The 13,557-nt window shown below is 53.0% G+C and overlaps 4 protein-coding genes across 4 annotated transcripts; 3 read left to right on the top strand and 1 right to left on the bottom strand.

Moving 5' to 3' along the window:
- Positions 1 to 155: 155 nt before the first annotated feature.
- B0T26DRAFT_778540 (glycoside hydrolase) lies at positions 156 to 1,299 on the top strand (the record flags this gene model as incomplete). Its single annotated transcript, XM_060446648.1, has 2 exons — positions 156 to 689; positions 729 to 1,299. The coding sequence occupies 2 exons, from the start codon at positions 156 to 158 to the stop codon at positions 912 to 914; spliced, it is 720 nt and encodes a 239-aa protein (XP_060297236.1). The 3' UTR covers positions 915 to 1,299.
- A 1,908-nt stretch (positions 1,300 to 3,207) lies between these two features.
- Positions 3,208 to 4,169, top strand: B0T26DRAFT_644826 (ankyrin repeat-containing domain protein; the record flags this gene model as incomplete). The annotated part of the gene is made up of 2 exons (XM_060437662.1): positions 3,208 to 3,498; positions 3,714 to 4,169. The coding sequence occupies 2 exons, from the start codon at positions 3,208 to 3,210 to the stop codon at positions 4,167 to 4,169; spliced, it is 747 nt and encodes a 248-aa protein (XP_060297235.1).
- Positions 4,170 to 4,217: 48 nt separating this feature from the next.
- B0T26DRAFT_625779 (ankyrin repeat-containing domain protein) lies at positions 4,218 to 4,733 on the top strand (the record flags this gene model as incomplete). Its single annotated transcript, XM_060436172.1, has 1 exon — positions 4,218 to 4,733. A coding segment is annotated over one exon (516 nt), but the record flags the coding sequence as incomplete, so codon positions are not given.
- Positions 4,734 to 10,465: 5,732 nt separating this feature from the next.
- On the bottom strand, positions 10,466 to 10,844 carry B0T26DRAFT_613220 (uncharacterized protein; the record flags this gene model as incomplete). Its single annotated transcript, XM_060435929.1, has 2 exons — positions 10,466 to 10,537; positions 10,698 to 10,844. Coding segments are annotated over 2 exons (219 nt in total), but the record flags the coding sequence as incomplete, so codon positions are not given.
- Positions 10,845 to 13,557: the final 2,713 nt, after the last annotated feature.

Below are 13,557 nucleotides of genomic sequence, written 5' to 3'. Positions count from 1 at the left end.
AGACCGGGATACAGCCACGGCAGTGGGACTAGTTGATATGAGGGAGCGCCAATGATGGCCCCCGGGATATATCTACAGGTTCCAACACCCCCTTCCCTTGGAAGCTGGGAGCTCTCTTCATAATCTCATCCACATTCATATCCCATGCAGAAAAGATGACACTCTCAAACCTCGCAGTCCTCACAGTCCTCGCCGCAGGCCACGTCGCCGCGCACGGCTTCGTGCAGTACATCGAAGCCGAGGGCGTGCAGTACCGGGGCTACGACCCGGGGTTCCGGTACCAGGACCCCGCGCCGCGCGTGGCCGGGTGGTACGCCGACAACCCGGACATTGGGTTCGTGGGGCCGCAGAGCTTCGCGGACCCGGACATCATCTGCCACAAGTCGGCGCGGCCGGGCCAAGAGTACGTCGCCGTGCGCGCCGGCGCCAACGTCACGCTGCAGTGGCTCACGTGGCCCGAGAGCCACGTCGGGCCCATCATCGACTACCTCGCGCCGTGTCCCTCGGCAGGCGGCTGCGCCGGTGCCGACAAGACGCAGCTAAAGTTCGTCAAGCTCGCGCAGCGGGCCCTCAAGCCCGGCGCCACGGCCGCCACCGACTGGCTCAAGGCGTGGGTCGTCGACGACTTCCGCCAGGACGGCTACCGGTGGCGCGTCCACGTGCCCGCGAACCTCGCGGCTGGGCTGTACGTGCTACGCCACGAGATCCTCGCGCTGCATAGCGCCTAGGACGTCAACGGCGCGCAGGCGTACCCGCAGTGCGTCAACCTCAACATCACGGCCGGCGGCGCCACCGAGATCGCCGGCGGGGTGTCGCCCGTCGAGTTTTACAATGCCGAGGATCCAGGGATTCATGTTAATGTGTATGGAGGGCTGACGGAGTATCCGTTCCCAGGGCCGCCGCTGTGGAGGTGAGCTGTCAGTGTCTGTGAGGTATTGGGGCGTCGATGACCGATGTCGGCAGTGAGCTCCACGGTCGGCATGTCAGAACTTGGAAGGGTCATATGTGCAGAGCCGGGTTTACACTGTTTGTTATGGTGATGAGCAGCATCGAAGGAGGGAACTGTCACTGAAATGAATTGAAGGTGTGGCAGGAAAGTGTGACAGTATCGCAATTCACGACACATCACTAGAGTGCGCATGCAGCTTGTGGCCCATTGGTGGTTGCGCGGCAAGAAGCGGCAAGAAAATGACTGTATTTTTTGGGGGTGCTAATAACGCTCACTGGGCACCTATCTGATACAAAAGAGGGAAAGGATGGGGAGGTTGTGAAAGCTGGGCAACAATCTGATTGTAGAACGAGTGACGAAGAAATGTGTCTAACAGGCGTGCTTGGGTGGGGGGCGGGGTTGGAGGGCAAGTGAAGACGACGGCCTAGGAAATCTGTCACAATATTGGGATTAGTGAGCAAGAAAGATCTAGAAACTGCTATGTGATTCTTCGCCACCAGCTTTTGCCACTATTCATAACTATAAAAAAGAGACTTTTGGCCCTGCCAAAGGAAACAAGAGATTAGACCTTTTCAGACAATTCAAGCCTTACCTCCCTGCATCAAATGCTTCATTTCCGTTGCCCTGTGAATGCGCGTGACAAAATCCAACTGGCATAAGGCTTGCACAAGACGTGCACAAGATGGTGGGGGAGGTGCATAAGGAAGTAGGGAATGCCCACACCCCTCAACACTATGCCAGTAGTGGGGGGTCTGGTGGGATGGTCTCAGGCCCGTGCCTTCTCTGCGCGAGATTTGAAGTACGAGTCGAGAGCCTTCTTGTAGAATTTGTGAAACACGAGCAGATGCTAGCGGAGGTGGTCGAGCCGGCGAAAGGCTTTGTACCGTCGTGGTTGGTGCAAAACTCGCACTCGATTGATGGAGGGGTGACGTGGCGGCTGAGAGCGTCAGCTCTCTTGAACAGCTTGCCGCACCAGCAGCCAAAGGGAAGGTGCCCGGTCTGGTTGGCATGTTCGTGGAGGCTTTTCCAGGTCGGGAAATCTGCGAAGCACGTGGCGTCGACGCATTGGTGTGTGAATGGCGAACAGGCATGGCCATGGTGAAGTTCATTAACCAAATGTTGTGGCCTCCAAAAGTGGGTCAGTAAAAAAAAAAAGAAGCTCGACTCACCGAGCCTCAAGTATTAAATGAGGAGCGGCCGGATCAAGGTTGCTCATCGATGGCCAAGAAAGGGAACTGGGATCCAGTCCGAAGCCTGTGGTGATATTGTTGGCCTCGAACGCAAAATCGAAGGTGGCCATCGCAGTGGGCGGTTGACTCTCTTTTTTCGAGAGAGACGAGAAGGTAAACAACTAACTATCAAACTCGTAATTTGCAGAGGACGCGTGAATTCCTTGAAGAGACGCTGAGCAAAAGAGAAGGGGGTCGAGAAAGTGGTGGAGAGGAAAGAGGGACGGAGCCAGGGAAAGTACTTTGGCAATGCTGCTTATGGCCAGAGCCCGAGTAGAGAAAATGCCTTGTTGCCTGTTCGATTTTGGGGGCATGGATAGGGTGGAAGTTCTGCAGCCAAGCCACACCACCACCCTGTGACGCTGTGCTGTCTCGGGGCACAGTGTGAAGAATAGAGTGAATAGGGTGGAAAGGTTGCAGCCAAAAAACGCCACCACGCTGCAAGTGGGCGGCAACATGACGGCTTCGTCCAACCAGGACCTGCTGTATCGGATTTTGGATTCCAATCATTTCCCTTGGTGTGTTCCGCAGCATTTGTCACAGCCCTAACTGACTGTTTTCGTGCTGCCTAGTATCTACCTCATTTTCACAGTTGAAGCCGCTGAACATGGCGGTGTGCAGCGAGTGCAACCGTGTTTGTAAGTCTGCACAGCATCTCAGGTGCTTATTACTGCCTTCATCGTCTCTTAGTTCACAAGAATAACACCGAAGTTTATATGCTGACTGCGTGAAATTAATAGCCAGCACAAGCGATGTCATGTCAAGAAGCATTTCTGTACTGAGGTCGGGTGTTCTAGAAAGGATATCCCGGTCGCATTCGGCACCAAGAGAGATCTTGAGCGACATCGACAGACACACTCTCGCAATCGGGAGATCTCGCAGTGTCCATTTTGTGAATGGGGCACAAGCCGTTCTGACAACCTTGCAAGGCATGTGGAGAGACTACATATTAACCAGCTCGTGGTCGCCGCCGCAAGAGGCGACGAGGCCGCTGTCCAATTCCTGCTGGATAATGAAACTCCGCTAGAGATGAGAAATACGCGCAACGAGACACCGTTGCAGGTCGCTAGCGCAAACGGCCATGGCAGCGTTGTTCGGGTGTTGCTCAATAAGAACGTCGATATTGAGTCAACGGACGCTTCCGACTCAACGCCACTTCTCCGGGCCGCTGCGAACGGACATGCAAGTGTTGTCGGGATTTTGCTCGAAAAAGGCGCCAGTGTCGAGTCAACAGACGCTTCCAACTTAACGCCACTTCTCCGGGCCGCTACGAACGGACATGCAAGTGTTGTCGAGATTTTGCTCGAAAAAGGCGCCAATGTCGAGTCAACAGACGCTTCCAATTAACTCCACTTTTCCGGGCCGCCATGAATGGCCACGAGCCTGTGGTAAGGCTGCTTCTTCAGAGCGAAGCTTGCATAGACACCAAGGATAAGGGGAACTAGACACCGCTACTATGGGCCGTCAAGAATGGCCGCGAAACGATTGTCAGGGTGCTCCTGGACAACGGAGCTCGCGCGGAACCTTGGGAAGAGGCCTTTCACGATTACACGCCACTATGCTCTGCCGTTGAGCAAGGAAGTGAGGCAATCATCAATATGCTGCTCTCTAGCGGGGAATCCACAGAGACGCAAGCTGGTAAAAGAACTCCGCTGTCGTTAGCTGCTGAACATGGTCATACAAGATCCATGGCACTGCTGATTAGCCACGTGGTCAATATCGATCGGAAAGAAGAGAATGGCATGACACCGTTGACGTTTGCTGCAAAACAGGGCCACGTCGGCGCCATCAAGCTGTTACTCGACAAAGGAGCTGATGTCTCATCAAGAGCTGCCACGGCTAAGGCGGCACTCCACTTTTCAGTTGAGGGCGGGCATACAGCTGTCACAGTTGCTCTGGTGAAGGGTGGTGCGGACATTGAGGCAAAGGACTACCGTTTATACACTGCATTAACTTTAGCTGCACGCTCTGGGGACACGGTAGTGGTGTAGCTTCTTCTCGATGCGGGGGCTGGGATAGAAACTAAAGGCCGTCACAGACGAACTTCGTTGTTTTACGCCGCTGGTAATGGCCAAATGGCGGCCGTACAGCTTTTAGTCGAAAGAGGTGCTAATGCCCGAGGGATGGATGAATACTACTGCACTCTGCTACACCATGCAGCAGCATCGGGAAGCAAGGAGGTAGTGGAATTTTTGCTGCAGAATGGCGCCAAAATTGGGTCGATAGATGAGAGGGGAGATACGCCGTTGCATAATGCCGCCGATTACGGAAAGGACGAAACGGTGCAAATTTTGCTCCAGAATGGTGCCGATATCGAATCAAGAAATGAAGGCGGCAAGACACCACTACACTATGCTAATCGATGGTGGGGGGTTAACGTACTAAAGACGGTGCAGATTTTGGTTGAAAATGGTGCCGATATCCAAGCGATGGATAGAAGCTATTCGACTCCGCTACACTATGCAGCAAGATCGGGAAGCAAGGAGGTAGTGGAATTTTTGCTGCAGAATGGCGCCAAAATTGGGTCGATAGATGAGAGGGGAGATGCGCCGTTGCATAATGCCGCCGATCACGGAATGGACGAAACGGTGCAAATTTTGCTCCAGAAGGGTGCCGGTATCGAATCAAGAAACAAAGACAGCAAGACACCACTACACTATGCTATGCGAAGCTAGCGTAACGCATCGAAGACGGTGCAGATTTTGGTTGAAAATGGTGCTAATGTCAAAGCACGAGATGAAGAGGGATTGACACCCCTGGAAACTGCTCGCAAGGATGGAAAAGACGAGATCGTGAAGCTATTGCTAGCCGCTGAAGGTCCTTGATATTTTTAGGGGGACAGATAAAAAGTCAGAGTGCCCGGTATAGAGTCATATCGTGATCCATCGACAATAGAACAGGTTGAAATAAGTAATCTGCTTGAGACAAGACCCAAGCAAGTGGTAACTACTAGTTCTAGGTGGTATCTACCTTGTGTTATCCCACCCAACACACGTGTTCCGCCTTGAGTCATATCAGAAATTTCAGGCCAATGTACCAAAGCTCAGAAGATTACAGGAATCATGCCGGAATCTTTACAAACGATGTAGTAGTCACAGAATTACAGCAGGCCTGGTTGGCTGGTTCCAACCTCAATTATTCCCCTTTTGCACTATCTTTCACAATGTGTATACAAGCCTCTTTGGAGATGTGAGGGGAATACTCAGATACGAAATCTGGATGGGACAGCTTGGGAAGGACTGTGCTGGGTGGTCAAACCTATCCAAGAAACTCGCCGGGTCGAGGTTGACGTAGGCTAGGACCGGGATGTCGCCATTGCACGTGAACATGCCGTCGGTGAGGAGAGTGTCTGCAATGCGGCCATTGAAAGAGATAGATAACTCAGCGCGCCTAATTAGCTCCCAAGCACGTCAGCAACCCGGTAACGAAGGAATCGATCAAAAAGACGGGCACGCACATGTACGCAGGCTGGGCTGTCAATAAAAAAACGATCAATATATCGATATTTATCGATAAGCCGATATTGCCGATATCGGTCAATATTGACTGATTAGTCATCATCTCCATACAACCCCGCTCCGTGTTCGTTAGCCCCTCTTGACGCTGTCAACGCCCTCAAACCCATCATATCCTACTATTATGGCCTCTATGATGGCTTCTATAAATGACCCTGAAGAAGGGTCGGTTATATCTCGAGATACTATTACTACTACTGCTTCGTTTACCCTCGAAGATCATATTCGCAAGCCACATCAATCCGAGCCTACCCACAAGGGCAAGAATCGACTCTTCTATTGTTCATATTGCTCATGGTCTGGCCGAAGTACAACAAACGTACGGCAGCATCTTCTTCGCAAACACGATATTGTCTTGGGAAAGGCAGTTCGTATCGCTAAGATCACACTGAGCCAAACGACCGAGCTAGATTCACAGGTCTTGAAGAAGGTCCTAGTCAAAGATACCATTAATTCAGCTCTTCTATCTCTTATCATCCTCCACAATCTCCCTTTCCGGCTCGTTGAAAGTAGGGAGTTCCATGCCTTTTGTATAACCCTCAACCCAGAGGCAAAGAACCTCATTTCGTCACATTCAGCACTCCGGTCACAAGTTGCAAAAGTATTTGTTATTCACAAAGATACGGTCCGGAAGAAGCTCCAATCAGCAATATCGACAATCCATCTCAGCCTTGACGTATAGACTTCGCCAAATCAGAAGCTATTCTTAGGGGTTTGCGCTCAGTTTGTAGAGTATAGTACAGAGCAGTTAGTTAAGGCTCTAATCGCTCTACCTTCTATTCGTTCATACCATGCCGAGGTTCAGTACGACGCTCTTTTCAAGATCCTCGAAGACTTTGGGATTCAATTTAAGCTCGGGGCTATTATTGGGGATAACGCTTCTTCAAACGATAAACTTTGCCGGCTCCTTGGGAGAAAAATTTGTGGAAGAAGATATTAGGTGAACGTATCCGATAACCGAATTCGATGTAATGGGCATATCATCAACCTTGCAGTCTAAACTTTTCTCTTTCAAAAGGAGAAGGAAGAGGAGGAGAAAAAAGAGCCAGAATCGATATCTTTTCGTAATATCGGCCCCCTTGGAAAACTTCACAATATTGTCGTTCATATTCGTAGATCCCCATCTCGTACCGCTCAATTTAAGGAGCTCGCTAGCCGAATAATTCCTCTTGATAATAGCACAAGATGGAATAGTTGGTACGAGATGGTAAATGTTGCTCTTGAGAAATATCCAGCTATCGATACTTATTCGAAAATATGGTTTGAAGACCTTAAAATCGACTTCCTTTCACCACAAGATTGGGAGATCCTTCGGTCAATTTAGTCTTAAACCATTTTTCGAGCAATAAAAGATACCGAAGGAGATAGCGCAATAATCGACCGGATTCTTCTTACAATAACGTGCGTGATAAGCGAGCGGTGAGGATAAGCGAGCGGTGACTTTTCTAGCGTGACGCGACCTTCCACCCTCTTTCACCAATTCTACCACCAATTCGCCATGGATTCGCTTCCGGCCGAATCTAGAATTATTCTAGCCCTCAAAGCTATCAAAGACAACCCAAAGCTCAAACTTCAACGCGTAGCTAAAATCTACAACATACTACCAACAACCCTTACCGCCCGACGCGACGGCCGGCCTGCACGACGCGATATTCCAGCCAACTCACGCAAGCTTACGGATTTAGAAGAGAATACGATTATTCAGTACATTACTGAGCTATGTGCACGCGCATTCCACCCTCGGCTTTGTTACGTGGAAGATATGGCCAACCGACTGTTACGCGAACGTGGCGCGTCCCCTGTCGGCAAACGCTGGGCTCACAACTTCGTCAAACGCCAGCCAGAGCTCCAGACGCGTTTTTCGCGTAAATACGACTACCAGAGGGCTAAATGCGAAGATCCAAAGATTATTCGCGAGTGGTTTGCCCTTGTGTATAACACTAAGGCCAAGTACGGCATCCTTGACGAAGATACGTATAATTTCGATGAGACTGGCTTTATGATTGGCATTATCACCCCCACTATGGTAGTTACTACCTCAGATAGCCGTGGCAGGGCTAAACAGGCCCAGCCTGGCAATCGAGAGTGGGCTACAGTCATCCAGGGGGTGAATTCTCTTGGCTGGGCCATCCCACCATTTATCATCTTGGCTGGGCAATATCACCTTGCCAACTGGTATCAAGAATGCAACCTTCCGGCCACCTGGCGTATTGCAACAACTGACAATGGCTGGACTACGAATGAGAAAGGCATGGATTGGATTCGGCATTTCGATCTGCACACAGCGTCTCGTACAAAGGGCAAATATCGGCTTCTAATCCTTGACGGCCACGATAGCCACCACTCCGAAGAATTCGAGGCTTACTGCCAGGAACACAACATTATTACGCTCTGTATGGCTCCACGCTCTTCACACCTACTTCAGCCATTAGATGTTGGCTGTTTTTCGCCATTAAAGAAGGCATATGGCCACCTCACAGTCAACACTTATTAAAACGCGAATTTCCAACCATCAGGGCAGCTCTCCAACCTCAATGCTTACTGCTGTGGATCGACTAGCCAAAGGTACAATGGCTGTGATGCACGAGGTGGCTCTTCTACGTACTGAGGTCTCGGCATTACGAAAGGCCAATGAGGGGCTCAGTAAGCGACGGAGGGCTCAAAAAACACGTGTACGGCTTGGAAGCTCACTTACTGTACAAGAGGCACAGGATCTACTGGATCAGAAGGCTGTGGGTGAGCAGGTGGCCCAGGAAATACGACAAAGTGGTGGTGGTACAGGGGGGTCTCGTACGAAGATTCGGTGTTGTGGTGTGTGTGGCAAGCCTTGCCATAATGCGCGCACTTGCAAGGAGGCTGCAGAATCGTCTGATTCATCTGTTTCTGATTCAGTTATTGTTATTTCCTAGTGTTGTGGTTGTGTAATTCAGGATTATTATGGTTAGGTAGTAGAAAAGTCACCGCTCGCTTATCCTCACCGCTCGCTTATCACGCACGTTAGACATTCTTGTTCAACATTATAAGAAAAGCTATAAGGCCTTCAAGTCTAACCCTTTCCTCTCAGTAAGGATCCAACAAAGCTGGAAGACCTTCGATAAATACTATCTCAAAACCGAGGATTCCCCTTATTATATAGCTGCAATACTCCTTCATCCGTCAAGAAAGAGCGAGTACCTCAAATATAATTGGGAGAAGAAATGGATCAAACCAACACTCCAGGCAGTCAAGAATCTTTGGGTCAACTTCAAACAACACCAAGAGGTCCTTATACCGGGAGTTTTGAGCCCAACGCCAGATCAAAGGGCTCAAGATCAAGAAGATGATTACGATATTCTCCTTCGGAACCTACAAAACTTTCCCAGGCCACCAAGTCAAGATGAATATGAGGAGTATATATCAGAGCCACCTCTTCAAATTACAGGGTCAGCTCTATCATGGTGGCTCCATCCACAACAACGGATCCGCTGGCCAAAGCTATCTCAACTAGCGATCAATATCCTCTCGATACCAGCAATGAGCGCTGAGCCAGAACGAGTCTTTTCTGGGGCCCGTCGGACGATATCGTGGGAAAGGATGCAACTAGGGGAGGCTACTATTGAGATGCTTGAGTGCTTAAAGCACTGGATTAGGTCAGGTCTTATAGCGGAGGTCGGATATCTTGAAAATATCGAGGAGGCGGATTGATGTAAATATCGGGTCCGTGCGAGCCATATTGAATCAATATTGACCGATATCGACCGATAAGGCCGATAACCGATATGGATTGACAGGGATATTGAAAAATTTTCGCCCACCCTGCATGTACGGGACCCTCATGCCGCAGCCGTCACCAGAAAGAACATATAGATGTCGCACGCGTCGAGGAGATTAACGATGGCGAGTGTCTGCGCCGCTGCATCAGACGCAGATTGCAGCCGGCTTGTCAAGTTGGCGGCATGGAGCGAACGGCGTCTTGGGGGGGGGGGAGGGGCGGTGGATGCATCGCGCTTCTCGGTCTCCTTCTTGGGCCGGCGCTCTTGCGCTACTATTATGAAGTGGCAGTCCAGGAGCTGCAGGTGTTGTGCGGTCCACAGAGCCGGCCGGGCATATAAGCGGGTTCGGTGATGTTGGCGAATGAGGTATTGATGGACAAGGCGTGTGCGGGTGGCTCCGATGGAAGACAGGACTGGCGGTGGAGTGATGGAGAACCATGTCGGCGGATCTCGGACACCAAAGCTTGCGTCGGGCCCTAGGTGCAAACGAAAGGCTCTGCGGTTCCATGCATCGCAATATCCGTGGGTGATACTGGCTTTGTATTCCTCCTCCCAAGCCATTCCGACACGTCTTGACTCGGGATGGACTGCACTGGTGCACGCGACGCGACAAGGAGTGGTGTAGGTCGGTGTATGGTAAGGGATTTAGCAATGCGTATGGGAAATGGCCTGCTCAGCCGAGCCTCGCTCCACAAGCCAGCGTCATAGTTTAGTTCCGGTTTGCGTCCTATTTGACACGATTCGACCACGAGCACCCTTCTTTGAACCTTCATAAACGTACTAAACTCTGCAGTGGGTGAATCAAGGGAAATTGAGCCAGGGGAAATTGAACCAGGGGAAATTGAACCAACGGATCCAGACATCAAAGGCAGGCACACAGCAGTAAAGTAACCCCCTGACTCCGACGCGCCACGACAAAGGACAACACAGAACTCTCCGAGCCCTAGCAGGGGGCAGCGCGAATGACGACGTTCCAGCATCATCATTGCGCTAGCTAGACACGCAGGCGATTTGCGACGCACAGTCGTCGATAATAGTCTGCGCCGCGTCGGCAACAGGGCCCCAGCCGTCCAGCTGTGTGGTGGCCGGGCTCTGTGGTGACCGGGCTCTGTGGTGACCTGGCTCTGTGGTGACCGAGCTCTGTGGTGACCGAGCTCTGTGGTGACCGGGCTCTGTGGTGTTTGTCGGCCACCGGGGCTGCCTGTCAGCGAGCTTACGAGTAAAACTATATCAAAAAGGGAATTGGATCAACCTCGTTGCACCACCAAATTACCGAGCGGTACGAGCAGCTCACGCGGCCGCGGTTGTTCGTCCCCGGGCCGCTGCCGGGGTGGCCGCTGACGCGGTAGCGGAGGTAGGTGATGCCGTCTCTGATGGGGAGATACGAGGCGCTAGGGTAGCCTCACTGGGTGTAGTCGCGCTTTCCGAGGCCTCTGCCCTGGAGCATGGCGGCAGGCGAGGAGGGGCCCCGCCGCCGGCGTCGCGCTTGGCGGCCAGGATGGGCGCGAATTCGACATCGTAGTTATGGTTGAGGCCGGCGAGCTGCGCGTGCACCTCCTGCACTGTCCCGTTGAGCGTCACCCTACGGCCGCCTGGAGTCGTCTCGACGGCTCACGAGATGGGAACCGTGCCGTAGCCAGGGATTGAGTAGTCTTCTGCTGCATTGACTGGAGAAATGCTGGTGAGAAAGGCGGCGATGAGAGAGGTGGTGGCAAGGACGGCCTTCATTGTGGGGTTAAGTGTGTTGGAACATGAAGTTGGTTATTTGAAAGATGAACGAGATGACAGGTGTGGACCGACTTGGATCAGAGATTTATTTGTATGTGTTGAACCCGATTGCCGTATCAACCAGTGGAAGAACATGGCAGCATTTATAAAGTCAGACCCACACCGGACAAGATTAATTCCGGGCGAGTTATGCAGCTCGGTTGCTTCGTGGTGACGAAGAAATCGGACGAGGTCGGACGCCAGGTCCGAACTCGCAGGTTAGACTTTTGTTGAATGGGCCCTCTCAAATTTGAAAGTCACAAATAAGCAATCAGCTGATGGACGGGGTCGAGTATAATTTCAGCCCTAAAAGTTTGGGGATCGAAGACTCAACTGTTTCAGTGTTGATGTAAGCAAGCGAAAGAGAACAGACGGAACAAACTTGTGCCGTTGTGCGCAAGGTCGAACACGTTGTGCCAAAGGCATTAATTATTTGTGAACATACTTTCTTGGTGGCATCAGGGGCGGCCGTTGCTGACAGCTGGTCGACCTCCAATCAGCAGCTCGGTCCGCATGTCTGTTCGCTCAGCCCAGCGAGACCCACATTTTGCTGCTTGCACGCATCGCAGAGCACGCTTTGGTTTCTGCAGCAATCAGGGGCTGCACTGGCCAGACTGGGCGCGGGGACGAGAAAGCGCCATCAGCCGCACCGTGTGTAGCCCAATCGATTGGCGCCCAGAAGCACTGCAGCCCTGCACTAGCCTGAGCCTCAGCCCTAAGGAGTATCAGAGGTACGGTCGCTTTCTAGATAGGGGATTCGCAATGGCGGCTTGGGAGACACGGTGCTTGAATCACGGGTTGCGGAGATGAGCCGTCATAATTCCCGGAATCAAGAGCTTCGGGTCTGATAGGGCCGCCAGACACTTGGCAGGCAAGCTGGTGGAGGCTCATGCACCACAGATCTTCTTGGCCGTACCATGTTGACGGCCATGTGCTGTCGCCGAGTCTCGGCGATGGATGGCGAGGGCCGCTTGGCGATGTGTGGCGAGCTGAAGTCCTTGGGACGGCAGGCAGGCAGGCAGGCAGGCAGGCAGACAGACGCTCGACAGTCGACAAGAGCCTCGCTGTGGCTCCGGAGACCGGTATAAATGCCAGGATAGAACACAGTCTCGATCACAGCTCAAGTCATCCATCAAGTTACCGCTCACCAGTCTCGCCACCAGAATCTCCAAAGCCAATCCATACCCGGATCTCGCCATGCACCTCCCACTCCCAGCGTCCGTCATGACTGTGCTCTGCGTGGCCGGGACTATCAGGTAAGCACCCAGACACAGTCAAAAATCTCCCGAGTCTCCCATAATGAACCCACCCGCCCTCTCAGCGCGTCGCCCGTCACCAGCAACAGCACCACGTCCGCCATCCCCACATCGACCACCCACTCCATCCCCACCGGGTCCCTCCCCGCCACGGGACCAGGAGCATACCACGTATACACGATCGTGCTGTTCGCTGAGCGCATGGTCCGCCCGCTCGTCTCGACCCTCAACTCTGAACCCGTCGCGCGCGCCGTAGCGGCCGACTTCGAGCGCATGCACAACCTGACCGACGTCAGCGAAGCCGTCCCGCGCCTGCTGGTGCCGCCACAGCCGTTCGACGGCGACGACCTGCTCGACTACGTCATCTGGCTCATGTGCTGCCTGCTCGACTGCCCGGCCGACGTGTGGACCGGCGGGATCAAGCGCGCCGCTTTCCCCTTTTCCCTAGACCACCACGTCTTTGTCACCGCTAGAGCCGATCCCCCCAAATTCAAGCGTCCGGTGGACAGGGAGCGCGCCATGGCACTGCTGCGGGCGTGGCGCGACGGCACGCTGCCGCTCGGCCCCGTCAACGTAGCGGGCGCGGCCGTCGACGCGGACATCGTCACGGGGTTCACCGGGGCGTACGCGGGCGTCGTGCGGCTCTGGCGCGAGTGGTTCGATCGGACGCAGGTCCGTGGTGTTCAGGGCGCGGTAGCGTTCGGGGTAGACCGCGTTGTCGAGGGACGAGGAGATGCGCTGTTGGAGCCCAGAGAGTTCACCGAGGGCGACGCGCGCCAGGTACTCCTGCTGGCGACGTTTATACTCATCGAGGTGCTCCCTTGGCTGCTGCCGCTACTGTAATCAGGACGGTTGGCGGGCGGCCTAGGTTGTTAGGTGCTTGTCTGGGGTCTGTTGAGCTGGTGTGGAGGATCTGGACGGGGTAGCGTGAGAGGGGGTGGCATTTTGCAGTGCCTGATATTTTGCAGTGTCTGATATTTTGCAGCGTCTGATATTTTGCAGTTTCTGATATTTTGCGGAGCTGTGCTTGGGTGGGGGAACGGCTTGGTTCGGTGGTGACGCTGATGTTTTCCTGTGTCGTGTTTCCGT

This window comes from Lasiosphaeria miniovina (assembly GCF_030549165.1).
Source record: "Lasiosphaeria miniovina strain SMH2392-1A chromosome Unknown B0T26scaffold_4, whole genome shotgun sequence".
Taxonomy (NCBI): Eukaryota; Fungi; Ascomycota; class Sordariomycetes; order Sordariales; family Lasiosphaeriaceae; genus Lasiosphaeria; species Lasiosphaeria miniovina.
The sequence above is the reverse complement of the archived record's forward strand: the minus strand, read 5'-3'. Positions and strand labels throughout refer to the sequence as shown.